A 24,579-nucleotide genomic window follows, 5' to 3' on the forward strand; every position below is an offset into this window, starting at 1 on the left:
GTAAGGATGGCAGTTTCCTCCCTTGATGGACATTCGTGACCCAGATGGGATTTTCTGACAATGGACGATCATTTCACGGTCACCATCCCAGAGGCTAGCTGCCCGTTCCAGGATTTGTTTTTTTTTATGTATTATTTGTGAATCTCTCCAGTTACTGCTGGGGAGTGGGTGGGGGGGGGGGGGGGGGGGGTTTTACCCGTGCTCCCAGAAACTCCCCAGGAGCTGGGAGGAAGGATGCCCAGAATGGACGAGGCTGCTCCGGGTCACTGAGTTAATCTCAGCGGCCAGTATCCGGGCAGATTCTCTACTGCAGTAATTTAACTGAGCATGTCTGACAGAGAGAGAGAGAGAGGGAGAGAGGGGGGGGAAGACTGCAGCATTCATTGGAATGTGAGCTCACTGACAGGGGAGTGGGGGGGGGAAGGGAATTCCACACTGACAAGAGAAAGAGGGAAGGGGACAGAGCAGTGAAAGAGAGAAAGGAAAAAAATCAAAAGGGGGCTGCTGGTGTGAGTCTGACAGACAGAGTCCAAGTGGGAGAGATTCACCCAGGGACAAAGGACACTGACAACAACAGAGACTGAGAGGCAGAGAGAAGGGCAGAGCGAAAATAGGAAAACGGGAGAGAGAGCAAAGAAAATCTGGGACAGTGGAACAGAGAGAGAGAGAGAGAGAGAGAGATAGCCAGGTGGAGGGGTAGGGAGATGGATTGTCTGACAAGCAGAGAGCAGTAAGAAGGGGAAATGATGAGGAGGGATTGATCTGGGTGGAGGACAGGAGAGAAGGATTAAAGCAGGATTTGTTGAGCAGCTAAAAGCTAGGACTCTCTCGATGTTTGCTTTTTATTCATTGTTCGTCTACATCTTCTACACTTTGTTGAAGAGGAGCCCGGGTGATGAGGACACGGGGGACGATGCGAACAGTGTTCAGGTCAGTGACAGTGCTCCGGGGAAATCCCTCTTCCCCCTGCTACGAGAGAAGGTGGGGGTGGGGGAGAGACGGGGGGTCACTCTCATCGAGACCCTGTATAAACCCTGCCCAGAATGTGAGCACATCCTCTTCCATCAGCTTTACATTGTCAGCTGTAAACTAACCGGGGAGTGGGGAGTTTCACACAGTAGGGGGGGGGGGGGGGGGGAGTTGGGAAGCTGGTGAGGGTGGTACTGAATGGGGAGAACGCCGGTGGGGGTGGGGGGGGGGGGGGGGTGATCCATGCCAACCTGCTCATCCTCATCGATATTCATGACCCACACCTCGATGCACTGGGCACAAGTTCAAAGTTCACAGATGATGCAAAACTTGGAATTGTTCTAATGCCTGTGGGACTCTGATACACTGGTGAAAGAGGCAGAGAGGAAGGGAGCTGGGGTTTAATGTAGAGCAGTGTCAGGTGCTGCATTTTGAACAGAAGAGCATTGAAAGACAATATACAGTTGGGGGTATAATTGTAAAGGGGGTGCAGGAGCACAGGGAGCTGGGGAGTATACGTCACAGATCACTGAAGGTGGCAGGACCGGGGGGAGAGAGCAGTTAATAAAGCAGACAGTATCCTCGGCTTTATTACCGGGGCAGAGAGTACAATAGCAGGGGGGTGATGTTGAACTTGTCCAGGACCCTTGTGGGTCCTCAGCTGGAGTATTGTGTACAGGGTGTGGGCCCCACATTATAGGAAAGATGGGAATGCATTGGAGAGAGTGCAGGAAGTGATTTACAGGAATGGTTTCCGGAATGGGTTCAAATCCCAACACACCAGATGGTGGATTTTGAATTCAATTTTAAAAACCTGGAATTACGAGTCTGATGATGCTGTGGGAAGCTAAATGAGTGATTGCTGGGCCTCTTGCTGAGATATTTGTATCATCAATAGTCACAGGTGAGGTGCCGAAAGACTGGAGGTTGGAAAACGTGGTGCCGCTGTTTAAGAAAGGAGGTAAGGACAAGCCAGGGAATTATAGACCGGTGAGCCTGACCTCGGTGGTGGGCAAGTTGTTGGAGGGAATCCTGAGGGACAGGATGTACACACAGTTGGAAAGGCAAGGACTGATTAGGGAGAGTCAACATGGTTTTGTGTGTGGGAAATCAGGTCTCACAAACTTGATTGAGTTTTTTTGAAGAAGTAACAAAGAAGATTGATGAGGGCAGAGCAGTAGATGTGATCTATATGGACTTCAGTAAGGCGTTCGACAAGGTTCCCCGTGGGAGACTGGTTAGCAAGGTTAGATCTCATGGAATACAGGGAGAACTAGCCATTTGGGTACAGAACTGGCTCAAAGGTAGAAGACAGAGGGTGGTGGTGGAGGGTTGTTTTTCAGACTGGAGGATTGTGACCAGTGGAGTGCCACAAGGATCGGTGCTGGGTCCTCTACTTTTCATCATTTATATAAATGATTTGGATGTGAGCATAAGAGGTACAGTTAGTAAGTTTGCAGATGACACCAAAATTGGAGGTGTAGTGGATAGCGAAGAGGGTTACCTCAGATTACAACAGGATCTGGACCAGATGGGCCAATGGGCTGAGAAGTGGCAGATGGAGTTTAATTCAGATAACTGTGAGCTGCTGCATTTTGGGAAAGCAAATCTTAGCAGGACTTATACACTTAATGGTAAGGTCCTAGGGAGTGTTGCTGAACAAAGAGACCTTGGAATACAGGTTCATAGCTCCTTTAAAGTGGAGTCGCAGGTAGATAGGATAGTGAAGAAGGCGTTTGGTATGCTTTCCTTTATTGCTCAGAGTATTGAGTACAGGAGTTGGGATGTTATGTTGCAGCTGTACAGGACATTGGTTAGGCCACTGTTGGAATATTGTGTGCAATTCTGGTCTCCTTCCTATCGGAAAGATGTTGTGAAACTTGAAAGGGTTCAGAAAAGATTTACAAGGATGTTGCCAGGGTTGGAGGATTTGAGCTACAGGGAGAGGCTGAACAGGCTGGGGCTGTTTTGCCTGGAGTGTCAGAGGCTGAGGGGTGACCTTATAGAGGTTTATAAAATTATGAGGGGCATGGATAGGATAAATAGACAAAGTCTTTTCCCTGGGGTGGGGGAGTCCAGAACTAGAGGGCATAGGTTTAGGGTGAGAGGGGAAAGATATAAAAGAGACCTAAGGGGCAACTTTTTCACGCAGAGGGTGGTACGTGTATGGAATGAGCTGCCAGAGGAAGTGGTGGAGGCTGGTACAATTGCAACATTTAAGAGGCATTTGGATGGGTATATGAATAGGAAGGGTTTGGAGGGATATGGGCTGGATGCTGGCAGGTGGGACTAGATTGGGTTGGGATATCTGGTCAGCATGGACAGGTTGGACCGAAGGGTCTGTTTCCATGCTATATATCTCTTTGACTACATGACCATGAACCCATCTGCTTCACTCATTCCTTTAGGGAAGGAATCTGCCATCCTTACCTGGTCTGGCCTACACGTGACTCCAGACCCACAGCAACGTGGTTGACTCTTAGCTGCCCTCTCGGGTTAATTAGGGAAGGGCAATATGTGCAGACTGCTTCCCTTTCCCTGAGCTCTTCGTCCCCTGATCAAATATTCCCTGAAAAGAGACATGTTTTTCACTGACCGTGTATCAGGACACTTTGCAAGAATACCAAATCAAGGCAGAAAGAAAACAACATTTACACTGCCTGAGGGGAGAGTGCTGATTGGCAACATCAGAGTCCGCAGCCAATGAGAATGCATTTGTCAATGATGACTAACAGTTCCATTTTAAATATTAAAGAAGGGCTTATGCCTGAAACGTCGATTCTCCTGCTCCTTGGATGCTGCCTGACCTGCTGCACTTTTCCAGCAACACGTTTTCAGCTCTAAATATTAAAGCAGTCAGGTTGATTCTGGTTGGTATGGGCTTTGCATCAGAAATGAACCAGCAAATGGCTGTCACCTTGTTGTGTTGAGTTGGAACAGGCACAGTGTGTGTATGTGGCCTTTCTTGTCTGTACGGTACAGGTCCCTGTGTATTGGTACATGGGGGTCCCAGGTTCTGGATTAGTGGTGCTGGAAGAGTACAGCAGTTCAGGCAGCATCCAAGGAGCAGCGAAATCGACGTTTCGGGCAAAAGCCCTTCATCAGGAATAAAGACAGAGAGCCTGAAGCGTGGAGAGATAAGCTAGAGGAGGGTGGGGGTGGGGAGAAGGTAGCATAGAGTACAATATGTGAGTGGGGGAGGGGATGAAGGTGATAGGTCAGGGAGGAGAGGGTGGAGTGAATAGGTGGAAAAGGAGATAGGCAGGTAGGACAAGTCCGGACAGGTCATGGGGACAGTGCTGAGCGGGAAGTTTGGAACTAGGGTGAGGTGGGGGAAGGGGAAATGAGGAAACTGTTGAAGTCCACATTGATGCCCTGGGGTTGAAGTGTTCCGAGGTGGAAGATGAGGCATTCTTCCTCCAGGCGTCTGGTGGTGAGGGAGTGGCGGTGAAGGAGGCCCAGGACCTCCATGTCCTCGGCAGAGTGGGAGGGGGAGTAGAAATGTTGGGCCACGGGGCGGTGTGGTTGATTGGTGCGGGTGTCCCAGAGATGTTCCCTAAAGCGCTCTGCGAGGAGGCGCCCAGTCTCCCCAATGTAGAGGAGACCGCATCGGGAGCAACGGATACAATAAATGATATTAGTGGATGTGCAGGTAAAACTTTGATGGATGTGAAAGGCTCCTTTAGGGCCTTGGATGGAGGTGAGGGAGGAGGTGTGGGCGCAGGTTTTACAGTTCCTGTGGTGGCAGGGGAAAGTGCCAGGATGGGAGGGTGGGTTGTAGGGGGGCATGGACCTGACTAGGTAGTCACGGAGGGAATGGTCTTTGCGGAAGGTGGAAAGGGGTAGGGAGGGAAATATATCCCTGGTAGTGGGGTCTTTTTGGAGGTGGCGGAAATGTCGGCGGATGATTTGGTTTATGTGAAGGTTTGTAGGGTTTGAAGATGAGCACCAGGGGCGTTCTGTCCTTGTTACAGTTGGAGGGGTGGGGTCTGAGGGCGGAGGTGCGGGATGTGGACGAGATGCGTTGGAGGGCATCTTTAACCACGTGGGAAGGGAAATTGTGGTCTCTACAGAAGGATGCCATCTGGTGTGTTCTGCGGTGGAACTGGTCCTCCTGGGAGCAGATACGGCGGAGGCGGAGGAATTGGGAATACGGGATGGCATTTTAGGTCCCAGTCCACACTGTAGGCCTGATTTGACAATTCCAAATTAGTCAACAATATAGTTTTTTGCACAGTCAGGATTATCCAGTAAATTTTGTCCAATTGCAGAACCGTATCTAATGGGAACACTGCCAGCAGGGGTCTGGTTGGGTCTGCTCAGCACATTACCTGATGTGAACAGCCTAAGGGACACGCGGTTTGATGGGGTCTGCTGGTCTTTGTGGCGAATGGCCCACATTCCTGGCATCACACTGCCACTGAAATTCACGTACCACATCTGTGTGACAGATAAGCATCAGCTTGGCTCGTCGGCAACTTCCCTGTCAGTGGTGAGCACACCTCAGGGAAAACATAAGGACCACGAGCAGGAGTAGGCCGTCTGGCCCTTCGATCCTGCTCTACCACTCAATAAGATCATGACTGATCTTTTTGTAGCCTCAGCTCCACTTACCCACCCTCTCACCATAATCCTTAACTCCTTTACTGTTCAAAAAATGATTATCTTAGCTTTAAAAACATTTACTGAGGAAGCCTCAACTACGTCCCTGGGCAGGGAATTCCATCGATTCACAACCCTCTGGGTAAAGAGGTTCCTTCTCAATTCAGTCCAAAATCTGCTCCCCCTAATTTTGAGGCTATACCCTCTTGTCCGAGTTTCACCTCCCTCTACATTTCTATCTTATCGATTCCCTTCATAATTTTATATGTTTCGATAAGATTCCCCTTCTCATTCTTCTGAATTCCAATGAATATAATCCCAATCTACTCAGTCTCTCCTCATAAACCAATCCCCTCAACTCTGGAATCAACCCAGTGAACCCCCTCTGCACCCCCTCCAGTGCCAGTACATCCTTTCTCAAGTAAAGAGACCAAATCTGTACACAGTACTCCAGGTGTGGCCTCACCAGCACCTTGTACAGCTGCAACATAACCTCCCTGCTTTTAAACTCCATCCCTTTAGCAATGAAGGGCAACATTCCATTTACCTTCCTAATTCCCTGTTGTACCTGCAGACCAACCCCCTGTAATTCATACACAAGGACACCCAGGTCCCTCTGCACAGCAGCATGCTGCAACCTTTCACCATTCAAGAAATAATCCTTTTTAATATTAACCCTAAAAAATGGATGGTTTCATGTTTATTAACATTGTATTCCATCTGCCAGACCTTTGCCCATTCACTTAAACTATCTGTGTCCCTTTGCAAAGTTTGACAGTCCTCTGCACGCATTGCTCTGCCACTCATAGTATATCTGCAAACTTTGACACACTACACGTGGTCCCAGTACGTGGGAATGGAAATCAGCATGGCTTTCAGAGGGGCAAGTCATGCCTCACAAATCTTATTGAGATCTTTGAGGAGGTGACGCGACAGGTCGATGAAGGTCGAGCAGTGGATGTATATGGACTTCAACAAGGCATTTGATAAGGTTCCCCATGGTAGGCTCATTCATAAAGTCAGAAAGTATGGGATACAGGGAGATTTGGCTATCTGGATTCAGAATTGGCTGGCTGACAGAAGGCAGAGAGTGGTTGGAGATGGAAAGTATTCTGCCTGGAGGTCAGTGTTGAGTGGGGTCCCGCAGGGCTCTGTTCTTGGGCCTCTGCTCTTTGTAGTTTTTATAAATGACTTGGATGAGGAGGTTGAGGGCTGGGTTAGTAAATTTGCCAATGACACAAAGGTTGGAGGTGCTGTTGATAGTATCGAGGGCTATTGCAGGCTGCAGTGCGACATAGACAGGATGCAGAGCTGGGCTGAGAAATGGCAGATGGAGTTCAACCTGGATAAATGCAAAGTGATGCATTTTGGAAGGTCAAACTCGAATGCTGAATATAGGATTAAAGACAAGATTCTTGGCAGTGTGGAGGAACAGAGGGATCTGGGTGTGCAAGTACATAGATCCCTCAAAGTTGCCACCCAAGTGGATAGGGTTGTTCAGAAAGCATATGGTATTTTGGCTTTCATTAACAGGGGGGTCGAGTTTAAGAGCCGCGAGGTTTTGCTGCAGCTCTACAAGACCCTGGTGAGACCACACTTGGAATATTGTGTCCAGTTCTGGTCGCCCTACTGTAGGAAAGATACAGAGGCTTTGGAGAGGGTGCAAAGAAGGTTTACAAAATAACGAGTGGAATAGATAGAGTCAATAGCCAGAGACTTTTCCCCAGGGCAGGACTGACTGGTACGAGGGGATATAGTTTGAAGATATTAGGAGGAAGGTATAAAGGAGATGACAGAGATAGGTTTTTTACACAGAGAGTTGTGAATGCATGGAATGCGTTGCCAGCGGTGATGGTGGAAGCAGAGTCATTGGGGACATTTAAGTGACTGCTGGACATGCACATGGATAGCAGTGAGTTGAGGGGTGCGTAGGTTAGGTTATTTTATTTTAGATTAGGACTAAATCTCGGCACAACATCGTGGGCAGAAGGGCCTGTTCTGTGCTGTACTTTTCTATGTTCTGTGAATTTACAAGCCATGATTAGTAAGTTTGTTAGTAATAAAACATTAGCAGGTATCATTGATAGCAAGGGAGATTATCAAAACTTACAGCAGGAAACTGATCAGATGAGGAAGTGGGCTGAGGGTTGTCAAATGCAATTCAATACAGATAAGTCTGAGGTGTTGCACTTTGGAAAGTCAAACCAAGGTAAGACTTATATAGTAAATGGTAAGGTGCTGTGGAACAGAGGGACCTAGGAGTACAGGTACTGGACATAGGTTGTTGAAAGCAGCCTCACAGGTTGTCAGGATGGTGAAGAAGGTGATAGAGTCATAGAGGTGTACAGCATGGAAACAGACCCTTCGGTCCAACCCGTCCATGCCGACCAGATATCCCAACCCAATCTAGTCCTACCTGCCAGCACCCGGCCCATATCCCTCCAAACCCTTCCTATTCATATAGCCATCCAAATGCCTTTCAAATGTTGTAATTGTACCAGCCTCCACCACTTCCTCTGGCAGCTCATTCCATACACGTACCACCCTCTGTGTGGAAACGTTGCCCCTTAGGTCTCTTTTATATCTTTCCTCTCTCATCCTAAACCTTTGCCCTCTAGTTCTGGACTCCCTGATCCCAGGGAAAAGACTTTGTCTATTTATCCTATCCATGCCCCTCATCATTTTGTAAACCTCGATAAGGTCACCCCTCAGCCTCTGAGTTGGGACGTTATGTTACAGTTGCATAAATCCTTGGTCAGGCTGCACCTGGAGTAACCTGTCCAGGTTTGTCACTGTGTTATAGGAAAGACATCATTCCTCGTGAATCCAACAGAGAATGGCAACATCATTGATTCAAACAAACATGGTGTCCATAAGAAACAGGAACAGGAGGAGGCCCTTCAGCCCCTCCAGTCTGCTGCACTATTCAACAGGACCATGGCTGATCCCACATTCCTCACGTCCCTTTTCCAACCCTTTCCCCTTGATTACCCGACTGATCAGGAATATCTCGATCTCAGCCTCAAATATCCACAAGGAATCTGCCCCCAACACCTCCCTGTGGTGAGCAGTTCCAAAGACCCTCAACCCCCTGAGAGACGATATCCCTCCTCACCTCAGTCTGAAATCGGTGTCCCTTTATTCTGAGCCTATGCCCTCTGGCTTGAAACTCCAACAAACATGGCGTCATTCAAACAGAACTCAACTCAGTGACTGTTTCCGTTCACCCCCAATGGCTGTGAAACTGGATCCAGGACACCTGGAGGTAGTGGCTCTGGCTCTGTCCCGGGGGGGACACTGACACCCAGACTCTGCCCTCATCGCGATACTAGCCCCAGGATGGACTCTGTGGAGTGACCGGGGGAGGGGAGGACTTGACCAAAGCAGATCCCAGGCCATTCAGCAGCTGATTGGCCAGTTCATGTTGGGCAGAACGGCTCAGGGCTGATAGAAGGGTGTGGGGTGTCCCAAGGCAGCCTGCAGGGAGTGGGGTGGAGGAACCCCCTTGATAAAGCAGCCCCCACCCCCAGCTGTTCCGAGGCATGGCCAACACAGGCTGCAGGGACCCTGCTTCTGGTCAGGGTGAGGGAGTGATCCGATGGACACACATGGAGAGGGGGATGTGTTCCACCAATGGGGGTCAGACCGGGAACGTTGATGATTCCAGACCGTGCCGGGTCAATGGATTCAGAAAGATCAAAACAGCACAGGAACAGGCCCTTCAGCCCTCCAAGCCTGCACTGTCACATTCTGCCCTTCCATGCTACAACTGTCTTCACCTACAGGATCCATATCCCTCTATCCCCTTCCTATTCATGTATTTGTCCAAGTGTTACATGGATGCTGTTATAGTGTCTGCATCCACCCCCTCCTCTGGCAGCACGTTTCAGGCACTGACCACTCTTTGTGTGAACAGCCCGCCCCTCACGCATCTCTTTTAAACATCGCCCCTCCTGACCCTCCACCCTGTGTCCCAGAGTAACTGACCCCTCCACCCTGTGTCCCAGAGTAACTGACCCCTCCACCCTGTTTCCCAGACGAACTGACCCCTCCACCCTGTGTCCCAGAGTAACTGACCCCATCACCGTTTCCCAGAGTAACTGACCCCTCCACCCTGTCTCCCAGAGTAACTGACCCCACTACCCTGTGTCCCTGAGTAACTGACCCCACCGCCCTGTGTCCCAGAGTAACTGAACCCTCCAACCTGTGTCCCAGAGTAACCAACTCCACTACTCTGTGTTCCAGAGTAACTGACCCCATCACCGTTTCCCAGAGTAACTGACCCCACTACCCTGTGTCCCTGAGTAACTGACCCCATCACCCTGTGTTCCAGAGTAACTGACCCCATCACCGTTTCCCAGAGTAACTGACCCCACTACCCTGTGTCCCTGAGTAACTGACCCCATCACCCTGTGTTCCAGAGTAACTGACCCCATCACCGTTTCCCAGAGTAACTGACCCCACTACCCTGTGTCCCTGAGTAACTGACCCCATCACCCTGTGTTCCAGAGTAACTGACCCCATCACCGTTTCCCAGAGTAACTGACCCCACTACCCTGTGTCCCTGAGTAACTGACCCCATCACCCTGTGTCCCCGAGTAACTGACCCCTCCACGCTGTGTCCCAGAGTAACTGACCCCATCACCGTTTCCCAGAGTAACTGACCCCATCACCCTGTGTCCCAGAGTAACTGACCCCTCCACCCTGTGTCCCAGAGTAACCGACCCCACTACCCTGTGTCCCAGAGTAACTGACCCCACTACCCTGTGTTCCAGAGTAACCGACCCCACTACCCTGTGTCCCAGAGTAACTGACCCCTCCACCCTGTGTCCCAGAGTAACTGACCCCTCCAACCTGTGTCCCAGAGTAACCGACTCCACTACCCTGTGTCCCCGAGTAACTGACCCCTCCACGCTGTGTCCCAGAGTAACTGACCCCATCACGGTGTCCCAGAGTAACTGACCCCACTACTCTGTGTCCCAGAGTAACTGACCCCTCCACCCTGTGTCCCAGAGTAACTGAGCCCTCCACATTGTGTCCCAGAGTAACCGACCCCACTACCCTGTGTCCCAGAGTAACTGACCCCACTACCCTGTGTCCCAGAGTAACCGACCCCACCACCCTGTGTCCCAGAGTAACCGACCCCACTACCCTGTGTCCCTGAGTAACTGACCCCACCACCCTGTGTCCCAGAGTAACCGTCCCCACTACCCTGTGTCCCAGAGTAACTGACCCCACTACCCTGTGTCCCAGATTAACTGACCCCACTACCCTTTGTCCCAGAGTAACTGACCCCTCCAACCTGTGTCCCAGAGTAACTGACCCCTCCAACCTGTGTCCCAGAGTAACTGACCCCACCGCCCTGTGCCCCAGAGTAACTGACCCCACTACCCTGTGTCCCAGAGTAACTGACCCCTCCACCCTGTGTCCCAGACTAACCGACCCCACTACCCTGTGTCCCAGACTAACCGACCACACTACCCTGTGTCCCAGAGTAACTGACCCCACTACCCTGTGTCCCAGAGTAACTGACCCCACTACTCTGTGTCCCAGAGTAACTGACCCCTCCACCCTGTGTCCCAGAGTAACTGACCCCTCCACCCTGTGTCCCAGAAGGCGATAAGACATAGTAGGGAGAGTAAGGCCATTCGGCCCATCGAGTCCACCCCGCCGTTTAATCATGGCTGATGGGCATTTCAACACCACTTACCTACACTCTCCCTGTCTCCCTTAATTCCTTGTGAGATTAAGAATTGATCAATCTCTGCCTTGAAGACATTCAATGTCCTGGCCTCCACTGTGCTCCGTGGCAGTAAATTCCACAGGCCCACCACTCTCTGGCTGAAGAAATGTCTCCTCATTTCTGTTCTAAGTTGACCCCCTCTAATTCTAAGGCTGTGCCCACGAGTCCTAGTATCCCCACCTGATGAAAACAGTTTCCCAGCGTCCACCCTTTCTAAGCCATACATTATCCTGTAAGTTTCTATTAGATCTCCCCTCAATCTTCTAAACTGTAATGAATACAATCCCAGGATCCTCAGCCGTTCCTCGTATGTTAGACCTACCATTCCAGGGATCATCCGTGTGAATCTCCGCTGGACACGCTCCAGTGCCAGTATGTCCTTCCTGAGGTGCGGGGCTCAAAACTGTACACTGTACTCCAAATGGGGTCAACAACACCCTCAAATCAAGCAGCATTAGAACATTATTTCAATGAGCCAACACACACTGCAGCACAGAGGAACTACGCAGAGCAGAGGAAAAATCACCTATACAGTGTATTCAAAAAGAATGGGTACCCAATGAACACAGTCCACCGATCTCTCAGCAACAAACCCCAATAAGCAGGCAAAACACGTCCAGAGACCCTAGCCACTCTCCCCTACATCAAAGACATCTTGGAAATAATTGCCAGACTACTCAGACCCCTTGGTATCATGGTAGCCCACCAACACACTAAAACAGCAGCTAATGAACTTGAAAGACCCTATACAGACAATGAGCAAAACTAATGTCATTTACAAAATACCGTGCAAGGACTGTAACAAATACTACATTGGACAAACAGACAGAAAACTAGCCACCAGGATACATGAACACCAACTAGCCACAAAAAGACACAACCTACAACCACTAGTATCCTTACATACAGATGAGGAAGGGCACCACTTCGACTGGGACAACACATCCATCCTAGGACAAGCCAAACAGAAACATGCGTGAGAATTCCTAGAGGCATAGCATTCCAATCGGAACTCTATCAACAAACACATCGAGTTAGACCCCATCTACCACCCCCTGAGAAAAAGAACAGGAAATGACATCACCACAGGAAATGACATCACCAACCCAAAGAAGCCCAAACATATAAATAGAAAGCAGGAATCATCAGCAGGGCTTCGCCCGGAGGCCCACTGAAGATGTTACTTAGGAGGGTGACGGAACGCCTGGAAATGAACCTTCCAGCTCAGCGAGCAAACCTACATCCAGAACGTACTGTGGCCAGATTTGCAGATGACACAAAAATAGGCAGGAAATAAGTTTCAATGAAGCAATGGGAAATAGACAAATGGATATGGACTGGTCTGGAGAATGGGCCAACATTTCATTCAGAGGAATGGAAAGGTCACAGTGGAGAGAAACATCAGAGAGCTTCAGCGCAGAGGGGTCTGGGTGTCCTTGTGCATGGATCACAGCAAACTAGGAACTACAGCAGGTAATAAGGAAGGCCAATGGAATGTTGCCATTTATTGTTAAAGGAATGGAGTGTGGAAGTAGGGGAGTGTTGCTTCAATTGTACAAGGTATTAGTGAGACTGCACCTGGAGCATTGTGGAGAGTTTGGTCCCTTTACATAAGGAGGGGTGTAGTTACATTGGAGGCAATTCAGAGGAGGGTGGCTATTTGTATGGTGATATCCCGATGTCCCATTAGCCCACAATCACTGAGCCCTTGAACAATATAACGAACTTTGAGGAGCTTTAAGGAGAACAACCCAGCGTCTCCAATCTCCCTCCAACAGGCCTGCCCCATTCACTGAGACAAGCTATTTCCAGTTTCCTTCTGTTATGCCCAAATGAAATGTTACTCCTGAAATTCTTTCACAAGGTGTGGGCATAGTTGTCTGGGTCCAGCATTTATTGCCCATCCCTAGTTGCCCCTTGAGAAGGTGGGGGTGAGGGAGGGACTCCCAGGATTGTGACCCAGTGATAGTGAATGACGCTCCTACATTAAAAGCCCTGACCCCAACACTGAAGAGATTTGTTCAGTGGGCGAGCAGAGGTCATCCAGGAATATGAAGCGATGCCTCGGATCCTGTTTACTATATACAAATTCCAGGGAATGATCGTCACCACTAAGAGACAATCTAATCACTGCCCCTGGTCATTCAATGGTGTTACCATCACTGAGTCCCCCACAGTCAACATCCTGGGGTTTACCATTGACCAGAAACCCAACTGGGTTCACTACATAAACACACTGACTACAAGGGCAGGTCAGAGGCTGGGAATCCAAAGCCTGTCCTCCACCTACAAGGCGCAAGTCAGGAGGGTGATGGAATACTCCCTACTTGCCCTGGATGGGGGCAGCTCCAACAACACTCAGGAAGCTGAGTACCATCCAGGACAAAGCAGCCCCCGCTCAGTTGGCACCACATCCACTCCGTCCACCACTGACGCTCTGTAGCAGCAGTGTGTGCTGTCTACAAGATACACTACAAATTGGAGAGGTGATGGCCAAGAGGTATTATTGCTGGACCGTTGATCCAGAGATCCTGGTAATGTTCTGGGGACTCAGGTTAAAACCCAGCCAGGCAGATGGTGGAATTTTAATTCAGTAAAAATCTGGAATTAAGAATCTAATGATGACCATGTATCCATTGTTAATTGTCAGAAAACCCCACCTGATTCACTAGTGTGCTTCAAGGAAAGAAACTGCCAACCTTACCTGGTCTGGGTTACACGTAACTCCAGACCCACAGCAATGTGGGTGACTCTTAACTGCCCTCTGGGTAACTAGGGAGGGGCAATAGATGTTACTGTAGACAGTGACACCCACATCCCCTGAATGAATGAAAAGAATTCGCCAAATCCACAACCACTTCCACCTCAAAGGACAAGGGCAGCAGATACATGGGGATGCCACCTCCCCTCACCATCCTGACTTGGAAATATATCGCTGTCAAACACCAGCTGCAAAGGTACGTGAAAATGGGCTGAAGGGGTAGAGAGAAAGTGAGGGCTGCAGATGCTGGAGATCAGAGCTGAAAATGTGTTGCTGGAAAAGCGCAGCAGGTCGGGCAGCATCCAGGGAGCAGGAGAATCGACGTTTCGGGCATAAGCCCTTCTTCAGGAATGAGGAAGGTGTGAGTGAGAGAGTTCAGGTCTGAGCCGTATCTGACTAATCAAGCTCCAGGGCTCCAAACTGAGAGAGAGAACAATACAGAGGGATCAAAGAAATGCAGCCCCGGTCTCCCCTATTCCAGCACATTAGTCGCTAAAACTCTTCTGTGCCCTTTGTTCTAGAACATTATTGGAAGGGGAGGAAATGGCTATTGGATTGACATCCAATCAACTCACCTAGAGATTTATCTCAGCTCTGATTGGCCCAGGAAGATGGGGTTGGGCGGCTCAGGTGCCCAGTAAGGGTTGAGGTGTGGTGGGCCATGGTAGGGGGAGGTGTGATGGTTGGAAACTACCTGAAAAACATCGTTCCCACACCCCAAGCCAGCCATTGCTGCCTAACCCCCAACCCACTACCAGCCTAGGGACAGCCCACAGTGCCTCAGAACAGGTCACAGGCAACTGACCCTGTGAGGAGAGGAACAGTACCTGGCAACGGGGCCTATGGCAATAGAAACATCCTCCCCCAACCCCTGGGGTACAGGGTCCAATGCAACAGGCACGCCCTTCCCTGACCCCTGGGAACTGGGCCCATGGCAACCAGTCTCATGGGGACAGGGTCCATGGTAACAGGTCCCATGGTGACAGAGTTCTGGTGACTGACTCTAAGGTAACAGGTCCCCTGGAACAGGGCCTGTGGTAATCGGGCCCATGGTAACAGCACCACCCCTGACTCCCAGCCCTGAAGCCGTGTCCATGGTGACAGACCCCTGGCGATAAGGCCCTGAGGAGAAGTCATTAATCAGGCCCTGCGAAAGCTCTCTCTGCGTGTTCATCTTCACAATCCTCAGCCATCCGCTCAGTCTGAATTTTAGATCTCCATCATCCTCTACGTTTCCACCTGACGTTAACTGCCTGTTCTCGGGCCAGACGCCCCAGGGGGTGGCTGTTGCCTGAGTAACCAGCAGCTCTGACCCAAATCGAAGCTGCAGCGTCTGAGGGGAGGCTAACCTTTGAACTGTGGCCTGTCTGGTTCAGGATCAGTGGTGCTGGAAGAGCACAGCAGTTCAGGCAGCATCCAAGGAGCTTCAAAATCGGCGTTTCGGGCAAAAGCCCTTCATCAGGAATAAAGGCAGAGAGCCTGAAGTGTGGAGAGATAAGCTAGAGGAGGGTGGGGGTGGGGATAGAGTAGCACAGAGTACAATAGGTCAGTGGGGGAGGGGATGAAGATGATAGGTCAGGGAGGAGAGGGTGGAGTGGATAGGTGGAAAAGGAGATAGGCAGGTAGGACAAGTCCGGACAAGTCAAGGGGATCGTGTTGCTGGAGGTTAGAAACCAGGGTGAGGTGGGGGAAGGGGAAATGAGGAAGCTGTTGAAGTCCACATTGATGCCCTGGGGTTGAAGTGTTCCGAGGCGGAAGATGAGGCGTTCTTCCTCCAGGCGTCTGGTGGTGAGGGAGCGGCGGTGAAGGAGGCCCAGGACCTCCATGTCCTCGGCAGAGTGGGAGGGGGAGTTGAAATGTTGGGCCACAGGGCGGTGTGGTTGATTGGTGCGGGTGTCCCGGAGATGTTCCCTAAAGCGCTCTGCTAGGAGGCGCCCAGTCTCCCCAATGTAGAGGCGCCCAGTCTCCCCAACGCATCGGGAGCAATGGATACAATAGATGATATTAGTGGATGTGCTGGTAAAACTTTGATGGATGTGGAAGGCTCCTTTAGGGAGCCGAATCTGGTTTCCAGCATCTGCAGTCATTGTTTTTACCTCGTTGATTTTAACCCTACTGCGAATCCTCTTGCAAGGATGCCTGCCTTGAAGAAGTTTTCCTGAACTGCTGTGCTCTTCCAGCACCACTGATCCAGAATCTGGTTTCCAGCATCTGCAGTCATTGTTTTTGCCTGTCTGGTTCAATCAGGCCTGATCCCTCTCAGTGACCAGCTAGAAGACAATCCTTCACTGTCTCAGATTAAGATCATCCCCTTCGGTCCGACTAAAGATTAGTCACAATATTTCAGAAATGGAGGAGGATTGTGAGCTGGAGGAGCAGAGAAATCCATCTTCTAACTCTAGGAATTACTTTAGAGGTTACTAAAATGTACAAAACATTATTTTAAGAAACACAGAGGAATGGCAGCCATCATGTCAGAGGCTGGAAAATGAAGGAGAGGAAGTGTGGCGTCAGTTATAGAATGTTCCGGTCAGGCTGTGTCGGGGGTCGATGGGTTTCGGTACTGGGCCCACGTTCCTCTGGGCAGAGACAGTGGCCTTGCCAGGGAGTGTGGCGCAGACCCACCAGAACAACCCCCTGGGGTCGAAAGGGTCCTGACGAGGTCAGGCTGGACAGTCTGCATTCCCTCTGGAACCTTCCGCCTCTAGGCAGTGGCAGCCTGGGGGATATCTTGAGTTGGGGGGGGGGGGGGGGGTGGCTGATGGAGATCTGGAGCAAGGCCAGGTGTGCGGGGTTAAGGTGCTAATTGGTATAGATGGTTGGGCTGGGGGTGGTATCTACCCCTGGGTCAGTCTGGTCTCTGGGGGGAGGGATTGGGCAGAGCGTCTTCAGTGCTCCTGGTTGGTGTTTCTCTATGTTACTGACATCCCAGACAGTGAGAGGTGCCTTTACAACGTCTGAGGCGGGGGCTAAGTTCACTCCCTGGTGAATCGGAGCTGAACATAGATATTGCTCTTTATTTCCAAGGGGATGGAATTAGGGAACCCATGTTCGAACTGTACAAGGCTGGAAACTGGGATTCACAGGCTCAATGGGCTGAAGGGCCTCATCCAAGGCTGTAGATGTCTCTATGTCTAACACATTGGTCAGAGCACAGTTGGAATACTGTGGACAGTCTGGGACCTCTTTTTCTCAGGAAAGGTAGCCTGACATTGGGGGCAATCCAGAGAACATAGAAACGTACAAGCACAGAACAGGCCCTTCGGCCCACGATGTTGTGCCGAGGTTTAATCCTAATCTAGAATAAAATAACCTAACCTACGCACCCCTCAACTCACTGCTCTCCATGTGCATGACCAGCAGTCACTTAAATGTCCCCAATGACTCTGCTTCCACCATCACCGCTGGCAACGCATTCCATGCACTCACAACTCTCTGCGTAAAGAACCTACCTCTGTCATCTCCTTTATACCTTCCTCCTAATATCTTCAAACTATGACCCCTTGTACCTGTCAATCCTGCCCTAGGGAAAAGTCTCTGGCTATTGACTCTATCCATGCCTCTCATTACCTTGTACACCTCGATCAGGTCTCCTCTCTTCCTCCTTCTCTTCAGAGAGAAAAGTCCGAGCTTATTCAACCTTTCTTCACAAGGCAAGCCCTCCAGTCCAGGCAGCATCCTGGTAAACCTTCCTTGCACCCTCTCCAAGGACTCTGTATCTTTCCTATAGTAGGGCGACCAGAACGGGACACAATATTCCAAGTGAAGTCCAGAGAAGGTTCACTCGGCTGACCCTGGTTATGGAGGGACTGCCTGATGAGGAGAGGTGGAGTAGGTTGGGCCTGTAACTTGTTGGAGTTTAGAAGATTGAGAGGTGACCTTATTGAAACTTCGGGGACTTGCCAGCGGGAGATGTGGAGAGGCCGTTCCCCCGAGGGGGCATCACCTCAGTGTAAGGGGGTCACCCATTTCAGACAGAGACGGGCAGGCATTTCTTTTCTCGCGGGGGGGTAGTGAATCTGTGGAATTCTTTACCACAGCGGGCTGGTGAGGCTGGGTGGTCGAGTGTACTCCTAGACAGAGCGAGATTTTAAATCAGGAAGGAAATCAGGTGGTGTACGGGGAAAAAGGCAGGAAATGGGAGGTGAGGATGGTCAGATCAGATGGTAGAGCAGACTCGATGGGCTGAACGGCCTACGTCAGGTCCTGTCTCCTGACCCTATTATGGCCTTGGACCCTATTACCGTAAAGTTGCATGATACAGCATTTCAGAGCTAGTTACGTCTGAGCCACAAGATGGCCTCTTGTGAGATCTTAGGATAGACTTGAGAAGTTGACATTATCCTTGGTAACGTGACTCAGCGCTGGGACAGTGGGAACTCTCAAAGACCCCCACACAGCCCTTGGTCCCCACTTCCTGACAGGAAATGCTAATCTGCTGGTTTTGGTGAACACTTTCATGCACAAAAGTAATCAGTCCCAATCAGATCAAACAGTGGAATGGGCTAGTCTGGGCCGAATGTTCTCCTCTGAATTGAAAAGGGTGGGGCTGGAAAAGCACAGCAGGTCAGGCAGCATCCGAGGAGCACGAGAGTCAACATTTCGGGCAAAAGCTCTTCATCAGGAATGTTGGGGTGGGGGGGGGAGGGGGGGGGGGGGCGGTGGAAGGGGTCTGAGAGATAAATAGGAGGATAGGGCTGGGGCTGGAAAGGCGATAGGTAGATGCAGGTGTGGGGTAATTGTGATAAGTTGGTGGGGTGTGTGGAGCAGGTAGGTGGGAGGGAAGATGGACAGGTAGGACAGTTCAAGAAGGCAGCGCCAAGTTGGAGGGTTGGATCTGGGATAAGGTGGGGGAAGAGGAAATGAGGAAACTGGGGAAATCCACGTTGATGCCCTGGGGTTGGAGGGTGGCAAGGTGGAAGGTGAGGCGTTCTTCGTCGGGTGGTGAGGGAGCAGCGATGGAGGAGGCCCAGGACCTGCAAGTCCCTGGTGGAGTGGGAGGGGGAGTTGAAGTATTCAGCCACGGGACAGTGGGGTTGGTTGGTGCGGGGGTCCCAGAGATGTTCTCTGCAAGTTGGCGTCCTGTCTCCCCAATGTGGAGGACATCACCTCGAGAGCAGTTCTCCACAGTTGGAAGTCACAGATCACGGGACTGTGAGAGAACAGAAGAGGCCATTTGGCCCATCATGTCTGCACCAGCTCTCTGAAAGTGCCATTGCCCGTGACCCATGGCCACTCACTACAGGATAACATCTCTCCTTGTGTCCCTGATGCTTCCTCTCACTGAGCACCCTCAGTCTGTCGTTCTCCATCCTCCCCCTCGTGGGAACTTTCTCTCTCTCTGTTTCTCTTGCTCCTTCTCTGTCTCTCTCTCTCTCCCCCTCTCTCTTGCTTCCTCTCTCTCTCACTCCCTCTCTCTCTCTGTCTCTCTCCCTCTCTCTGTCTCTCTCTCTCTCACTCCTTCTGTCTCTCCCTCTCTCTCTCCCTCCCTCTCTCTCACTCCCTCTGTCTCTCTCTCTCCCTCTCTCTCTCACTCCCACTCCCTCTGTCTCTCCCTCTGTCTGTCTGTCTCTCTCTCCCTCCCTCTCTCTCTCCCCCTCTCTCTCTCTCTCCCCCTCTCTCTCACACTCCCTCTCTCTCTCTCTCTCTCTCCCCCTCTCTCCCTCTCTCTCTCTCCCCCTCTCTCTGTCTCTCCCTCTCTCTCTCTGTCCCTCACTGATTTTGAACCCCCCGTTCAGGTCTCTCCCCACCATCTCCTCTCCCTGTGTCCAGTCTGTTCCTGGAGCTGTGCTCCCTCATCGCTGCCAAGCGTGAGAGACCTGTTCCTGGGCACCGCCCGCTCTGGCTCGGGCTGGGAATCCTGGTTAAGTGAGCAGGTCAGTCTTGGGATCCTGTTTAAAGGTAACATTCACTTGTAGGACCTTGTTTACAGACACGGTGACGTCGACACTTCCTACAAACATTTCCAGCACCATCAGTCAGGGTGGAGGGAATTTTCAGTTTGATAACCCCATCATCGTTGGCTGTTACACTCTGTGTTAAATGGGGATTTAATTCCATCCAGTTCCTCCTCATTTTAACTCATGGGATTAAACTTCTCTCTTATTCCTGACAGGAGCAGGGGCCTGTTTCCATGGAGACCGAGACAAGGCTGAGAAGCCCCAAGAGCAGTTTCTCGCTGAAGGACGAGTTTTGGTCACAGCTGGTTGACCATGAGAGTACGTAAATCCGGGGGGAAAATGTCCTGGTCATCAGTTTTCCACTGACACTACCCTGGGGTCGACATTTGCTCCAGTGATCGGAGAGGGGGGGGGGTGTGACGGACTGGGGTGGGTGGGACATGTGGTGTGTGAGGAAGAGGACAGGCAGCTCTTAGGTCTGGGCTGTCTGGCCACAACCCCCACCGGAGAAACTTCCCCATTCCCCGGAGAAACTCCCCATCTCCTTGGGATCCCAGTGGGAGATTCACTTCCTCCTGGGCAAACAGTGAGGGGACATTAAATGTGTGTTTACCCGGGGAGTATTCTCCAGGAGTTAATAAACAACAGGCAGAGTGATGGTGTACTGGATTAATAATCCCAGACATTACTGGGAATGCTCCTGGGTTTGAATCCCACTGTAGGAGAATTTCTGTTTTTACTGATTTGGAACTAAACATTGACCACCATAAACAGTCCCTCAGAGATAGCAGACTGCCAACATCTCAACAAAGGGAGGAAACTGGGTGGCTATCAGCTCACCCTGCACAGTCCCCCTCACTAACACCCGGGGGGCTAGGGCCAACACTGGGAGAGCTGTCACACAGACTGACCAAGCAACAGCCTGACACAGTCATACTCACGGAAACACACCTCACAGACAATATCCCAGACCCCACCATCCCCATCCCTGGATAGGTCCTGTCCTGACCCAGCAGAGGGGGCAGCACAGTGGGATACAGTCGGGAGGGAGTGGTCCCTGGGAATCCTCAACATTGACTCCGGCCGCCATGAAGTCTCATGTCTTCAGGTTAAACCTGGGCAAGGAAACCTCCTGCTGATGACCATGTCCTGACCCCCCACGGCTGATGAATTAGTATCCTCCATGTTGAATAACACTTTCAGGAAGCATTGAGGATGGTAGGGGCACAGAGTGTACTCTGGGTGGGGGAGGTCAGTGCCCACCACCAAGAGTGGTTCAGTAGCAGTATTACTGATGGAGCTGGTCAGGTCCTAAAGGACATAGCTGCGAGACTGGGGGGTGCGGCAGGTGGGGAGGGAACCAACAAGAGGGAAAAACATAACTTGACCTCATCCTTACCCATCAGCTTTCTGCGGCTGCATCTGTCCATGACAGTATCGGTAAGAGTGACCACCACACAATCCTTGTGGAGACAAAGTCCCATCCTCTGGAATTAAAAGCCAGACTAATGGTGACTGTTGTAAATGGCTGGAAAAACTCCATGTGGATCACTAGTGTCCCTCATCAGCCATCCTGACCTGGTCTGGAGCCAGAGACACGTGATTGGCTCTGAAATGACCAATGTGTGCCTGTGGGTGAGTGCTAGGTGAAAGTGATGCTGGAGATCAGAGTCAAGGTTAGAGTGGTGCTGGAAAAGCACAGCAGGTCAGGCAGTATCCGAGGAGCAGGAGGGTCAATGTCTCGGGCAAAAGCCCTTCATCAGGAATGAGGCATCGAAACATCAATTTTCCTGCTCCTGGGATGCTGCCTGACCTGCTGTGCTTTTCCAGCACCACTCTACTCTTGACTGCACGTGAGTGCACCCACTCTGATTGGTGAGCTGCAGACGAACTGGCACTGTCCAATTCCAATAACAGAAACCTGACTCCAATAAAGGACAGGCCTGGCTGTTCAATATTGCTGGAAACAGGCAGAATAGAGACAGAAGGAAAGGGGAGGTGAGGCATTGTTAATTAAAGAGGTGATCACAAGTGCGAAAGAGAGAGAGAGAGAGAGAGAGAGAGAGACGATGTCCCACGGTGGGGGAAGGAGGGGACCAAGGGCAGAATCTATTCAGTTCAAAGTAAGAAACAATGAAGGAACTATGCCTTCAGGGGGTGTATTCTGAAGACGAGCAACAAGAGGGAAAGATAAAGGGGAACAAAACTTGCTCAGAAATTGCAGAGAGATGCAGAAAGGAGAGATGATTGGAGACAGGAATAACGCTGCTGTTCCTGACACAGTACTAGGAGAGGTAAAAACAATGACTGCAGATGCTGGAAACCAGATTCTGGATTAGTGGGGCTGGAAGAGCACAGCAGTTCAGGCAGTATCCGAGGAGCAGTAAAGTCAATGTTTCGGGCAAAAGCCCTTCATCAGGAATAAAGGCAGAGAGCCTGAAGCATGGAGAGATAAGCTAGAGGAGGGTGGGGGTGGGGAGAAAGTAGCATAGAGTACAATGGGTGAGTGGGGGAGGGGATGAAGGTGATAGGTCAGGGAGGAGAGGGTGGAGTGGATAGGTGGAAAAGGAGATAGGCAGGTAGAACAAGTCCGGACAAGTAATGGGGACAGTGCTGAGCTGGAAGTTTGGAACTCGGGTGAGGTGGGGGAAGGGGAAATGAGGAAACTGTTGAAGTCCACATTGATGCCCTGGGGTTGAAGTGTTCCGAGGCGGAAGATGAGGCGTTCTTCTTCCAGGCGTCTGGTGGTATTCGTAGAGACAATGTAGAATGAATGTTCTCTCTTTCTTTGTTTCTGTTCTTAGGCCCATCTGACAGTGATGGGACCAGTGGTAGCGATGAGGACTGGCTGCTTACTGACACCATGTCTCCACTCACAGAGTTCCTCACGTTCAAACAGGAAGTCGCCGGGGGAGCATTTTCACAGACGGACAAGGAGCATCCCCAGGGGAAGGTAGCTCAGCCAAGGGCCAGAATGGCGGCTAAAGCATGGTCAACACCTTAGCCCGGTGCTGGCACGGTTAACTCTGAGCTGCCCTGGAGTGACCAAACATGGAGCTACATAAATGGCGGCTGAGGGGAGGGGGATCAAGGCAACCCCTGTCTGAGGGGCAATTAGGGGCGGGCAATAAATGCTGGCCTAGCCAGTGACACCATTGCCCAGGAGATTAATTCTTTAAAAACACAGAGAAGTTTTAAGATAAGCAATAGATTTAAATAATATGGGACCTGGACCATCCTGATTGAAGAGATAAGTTTCCGAAGGATTATTTGGTTTTCCACTGATCAGGACGAGTGCAAGAATACCAAATTTCAAACCATCACCACAACATTTCAGACAGAGATAAGGAGGACCGTATTCTCTCACAAAGCAGGGAGTCTGTGCAATTCTTTACCACAACGGGCAGTCGAGGCTGGGTCAGACAGAGTTTTCGTCAGGAAGGGGAATCGAGGGGTCATGGGGGAAAGGTAAGGAAGTGGAGTTGAGGATTATCAGGTCAGACATGAGCTCATTAAATCAAAAATTCATACTGTACAGAACAGGGAGAGGGTTAACTCAAACATAGAGTCATAGAGATGTAGAACACAGAACAGACCCTTCGGTCCAACCCGTCCATGCTGACCAGATATCCCAACCCAATCTAGTCACACCTGCCAGCACCCGGCCCATATTCCTCCAAACCCTTCCTATTCATACACCCATCCAGATGCCTCTTAAATGTTGCAATTGTATCAGCCTCCACCACTTCCTCTGGCAGCTCATTCCATACACGTACCACTCTCTGTGTGAAAAAGTTGCACCTTAGGTCTCTTTTATATCTTTCCCCTCTCACCCTAAACCTATGCCCTCTAGTTCTGGACTTCCCCACCCCAGGGAAAAGACTTTGTCTATTTACCCTATCCATGCCCCTCATAATTTTGTAAACCTCTATAAGGTCACCCCTCAGCCTCCGACGCTCCAGGGAAAACAGCCCCAGCCTGTTCAGCCTCTCTCTGTAGCTCAGATCCTCCAACCCTGGCAACATCCTTGTAAATCTTTTCTGAACCCTTTCAAGTTTCACAACATCCTTCCGATAGGAAGGAGACCAGAATTGCACGCAATATTCCAACAGTGGCCTAACCAATGTCCTGTACAGCTGCAACATGACCTCCCAACTCCTGTACTCAATACTCTGACCAATAAAGGAAAGCATACCAAATGCCTTCTTCACTATCCTATCTACCTGCGACTCCACTTTCAAGGAGCTATGAACCTGCACTCCAAGGTCTCTTTGTTCAGCAACACTCCCTAGGACCTTACCATTAAGTGTATAAGTCCTGCTAAGATTTGCTTTCCCAAAATGCAGCACCTTGCATTTATCTGAATTAAACTCCATCTGCCACTTCTCAGCCCATTGGCCCATCTGGTCCAGATCCTGTTATACTCTGAGTTAACCCTCTTTGTTGTCCACTACACCTCCAATTTTGGTGTCATCTGCAAACTTACTAACTGTACCTCTTATGTTCACATCCAAATCATTTATGTAAATGACAAAAAGTAGAGGGCCCAGCACCGATCCTTGTGGCACTCCACTGGTCACAGGTCTCTAATCTGAAAAAAAACC

General features: G+C 50.6%; 1 protein-coding gene across 1 annotated transcript in view; it reads left to right on the forward strand.

The window, feature by feature from the left end:
- The first annotated feature begins 476 nt into the window (after positions 1–476).
- The window catches only part of LOC122548250 (kinesin-like protein KIFC3), a 190,204-nt gene continuing 166,101 nt past the window's right edge, over positions 477–24,579 (forward strand). The window contains exons 1-3 of the mRNA XM_087987773.1: positions 477–930; positions 20,191–20,293; positions 22,780–22,928. Of these exons, the coding sequence (XP_087843899.1) occupies positions 832–930; positions 20,191–20,293; positions 22,780–22,928 (351 nt within the window). The 5' untranslated portion in view covers positions 477–831. The remainder of the gene's footprint in view (positions 931–20,190; positions 20,294–22,779; positions 22,929–24,579) is intronic.

Source organism: Chiloscyllium plagiosum, unplaced genomic scaffold, assembly GCF_037043375.1.
Source record: "Chiloscyllium plagiosum isolate Xiang-an unplaced genomic scaffold, Cpla_swu_hap1 HiC_scaffold_5, whole genome shotgun sequence".
Classification (NCBI taxonomy): Eukaryota; Metazoa; Chordata; class Chondrichthyes; order Orectolobiformes; family Hemiscylliidae; genus Chiloscyllium; species Chiloscyllium plagiosum.